The 2,783-nt window shown below is 37.0% G+C and overlaps 1 protein-coding gene across 3 annotated transcripts; it reads left to right on the top strand.

Moving 5' to 3' along the window:
* The first annotated feature begins 327 nt into the window (after nt 1-327).
* On the top strand, nt 328-2,462 carry LOC114265867 (hydroxyproline-rich glycoprotein family protein). 3 transcript variants are annotated; one of them, XM_028206702.2, is made up of 2 exons: nt 328-1,147; nt 2,010-2,295. In XM_028206702.2, the coding sequence occupies exons 1-2, from the start codon at nt 443-445 to the stop codon at nt 2,145-2,147; spliced, it is 843 nt and encodes a 280-aa protein (XP_028062503.2). In that variant the 5' UTR covers nt 328-442; the 3' UTR covers nt 2,148-2,295. The 3 variants fall into 3 exon arrangements, with proteins under 3 accessions (XP_028062503.2, XP_028062502.2, XP_028062501.2); XM_028206701.2 differs by having other exon boundaries at nt 328-1,151; nt 2,005-2,295; XM_028206700.2 differs by having other exon boundaries at nt 331-1,151; nt 2,010-2,462.
* Nucleotides 2,463-2,783: the final 321 nt, after the last annotated feature.

Here is a 2,783-nt window from a genome sequence, read left to right as displayed (position 1 = left end):
TACCTTTTTGTCAGTCTCACACTTATATAATAGTGTAATATCTAATTTTGTGATTACTTTTTATACAAATAAAAGAAATATACTTGGATTTGCAATCTTAATGCATTAGAATAGAGTAAGTACCCACAAAATTAGATATAAAATATATACTAACGCATAAAATTTTACTCATTCATATACGTTTCCATCCATTTATATTTTAATTTATGTGTTCATAAGATAAATTAATAATATATAAAACAAATTCCATATAACAATAGGTCACAATTTTTTAAACTAAAATAATAAAAATAAAATAGAATACAGTAACAGTACATGACTGCACACTACAGCCATAACTGAACCCCTTTAACATGCCTTTTCTCCCTCTTCTTTTATTCACATTGCATCTCTCTCTCTCTCTCTCTTTCTCTCTCTCATGTCTTGTTAGTCTCTCTCTTGGATGATGGCCAATCAAAGTGGTGGTAACAGTTTGTTGAGGGACTACAGGAAAGGAAACTGGACAGTTCAAGAGACAATGGTGCTGATTGAGGCAAAGAAAATGGATGATGAGAGAAGAATGAAGAGAGTTGAGGAGAGTGAAGGGAGGAGCAAACCAGCAGAGCTGAGGTGGAAATGGGTTGAGGACTATTGTTGGAGGAATGGTTGTTTGAGGAGTCAAAACCAGTGTAATGACAAGTGGGACAATCTCATGAGAGATTTCAAGAAAGTGAGAGATTATGAGAGGAGATTGGCTGAGAAAGGTGGAGGAGGAGGAGATACGAGTGGTGGTGGTGGTGGTGGAGGAGGGTCTTATTGGAAGATTGAGAAGCATGAGAGGAAAGAGAGGAATTTGCCTTCTAATATGTTGCCTCAGATATATGAGGCATTGGTGGAGGTGGTGGAGAGGAGAGGAGGTGGGAGGGTGGTGGTGGGTGTTGGGTCTAGTGGTGGTGTTGGTGGTTCCAATGTGGGGCATAGTGGGTATGTGGTGGAGAGATCAACAAGTAATGCGGTGGTTCAACCACCTCTATTGCTTCCTCCACTGCAACATTCAATTTCAGCTCCACCACAAACAGTATTATCCCTCCCTCCACCGCCACCGCCGCCTCCACCGGTTGCAGCAACACAACCACACAGTCTTCCACAGTCTCAGCCATTGCCCACAGTAGGTACTCTCTCTATCTCTCTCCCTCTCTCTCTCTCGATGCCAACATTGTATGCCATTAAAAATCAGTGCCTCACTTCCCTTAATCCATTGTATGCAATAGCTTATGAATATTTGAAAATAATTTTTGTTTCTTGAAAAGTAGATTGTTTTTAAAAAAAAAATTATTGAAGGAAATTATATATTTGTGTTTTGAGTAATTAATTGTTCAATCCTTGCTGTCTTTGTTAAGTGAATGGGTGGGTTTTTACCCCTCTAGCAATGGACTTCAACAAAGTCTTTTTTTTTTTTTTGGTGGGGGGGACCTTCCATGAATAATTCATGGCTTTAAATATCACTCAATACCTTCGATACGTATTAAGGTTTTGTCTCATTGATATCGATACATCATGATATATTGATTGGAATGAAAATTACGTTAGTGTCGGCCAGTTTCTTATGTATGTATCGGTTCATAATCGATTCACAACAGACATTGGTAAAATCTATTTTTTTTAAAAGAAAAACTGATATCGTCAATTCACAACTGACCAATTCGGTTGCTATAAAGTTCTTTTTTGTATTCGATCATTTGAAAAGAATCACCACTAGGCATTTGATTTTCGATATATATATCACTCAATATTCCTAGTATCGTTACATTATTACACTAATGATACGTCTCCCGATACCAGTGGACACCAAGCTTCTTTGACTAAACTAAAGTGGATTGATTTCATCACACAGCTTCTTTGACTAAACTAAAGTGGACTGATTTCATCACACACACATACACTAATATTGTATTTGTCATTAATTAAGATAGATTTGTTTGATTACAAATGTTTATGTTTTGGAGATGTGTGAATTTGTGATAGCTCAGATTCTGATACAAGTGAGCATTCAGACTCACCAGCAAAGAGAAGGAGAAGAGGAGAGGGAACAAGTGGCACTGCTGCAAGTGGAAGCACACCAAACATTGAATTTGGGAATGCAATCTCCCAAAGTGCTACCCTCATAGCAGAAGCTATTCAAGCTTGTGATGAGAAAGAAGATACAAGGCACAGAGAGCTCTTGAGCTTGTACCAGAGAAGACTAGAGATTGAAGAGTCTAAAACTGAGATCACTAGGCAAGGTATTGATGGCCTTGTGGACGCCATTAACAAGCTTTCCAATTCCATCCTTGCTTTGGCTAAACAAAAGAATTAATGAACTTCCCGAAACGATCCTCATTGAAGTAAATAAAGATTTAAACAAGTATTTGAGAGAGAGAGAGAGAGATTAATTCAATTTGCTTGTACATAAATGATGAATTAATGATCTCACTTGTATTGTTTGTGGCTTCATGTTGCAGCCACTTTCATTGAACCATTTGAAGATTTTTTTTTTTTTTTTTTTTGGGGGGGTGGGGGGGGGGGAGGGTACATTGGAGGTTGTAATTTAGGGGTTCGAACATTTGATCTTCTAACGTTCAAAAAAAAAAAAAATTTGATCTTCTAACAATGTGCAAGAGTTCTAGCTAACTGAAGTAGTCATTGATTGATTGAATATTTCATTTCTGTCTATTTTATAGGAAAGCTATTAGACACTATGTGATTTGATATTGTTGAATCCTATGGAATGCAAAACCTTCTAAGAATTAAATGTAAAACGAAGT

The sequence above is a fragment of the Camellia sinensis genome, chromosome 9 (genome assembly GCF_055761805.1).
Source record: "Camellia sinensis isolate YWXY chromosome 9, ASM5576180v1, whole genome shotgun sequence".
NCBI classification, from domain to species: domain Eukaryota; kingdom Viridiplantae; phylum Streptophyta; class Magnoliopsida; order Ericales; family Theaceae; genus Camellia; species Camellia sinensis.
The sequence above is the reverse complement of the archived record's forward strand: the minus strand, read 5'-3'. Positions and strand labels throughout refer to the sequence as shown.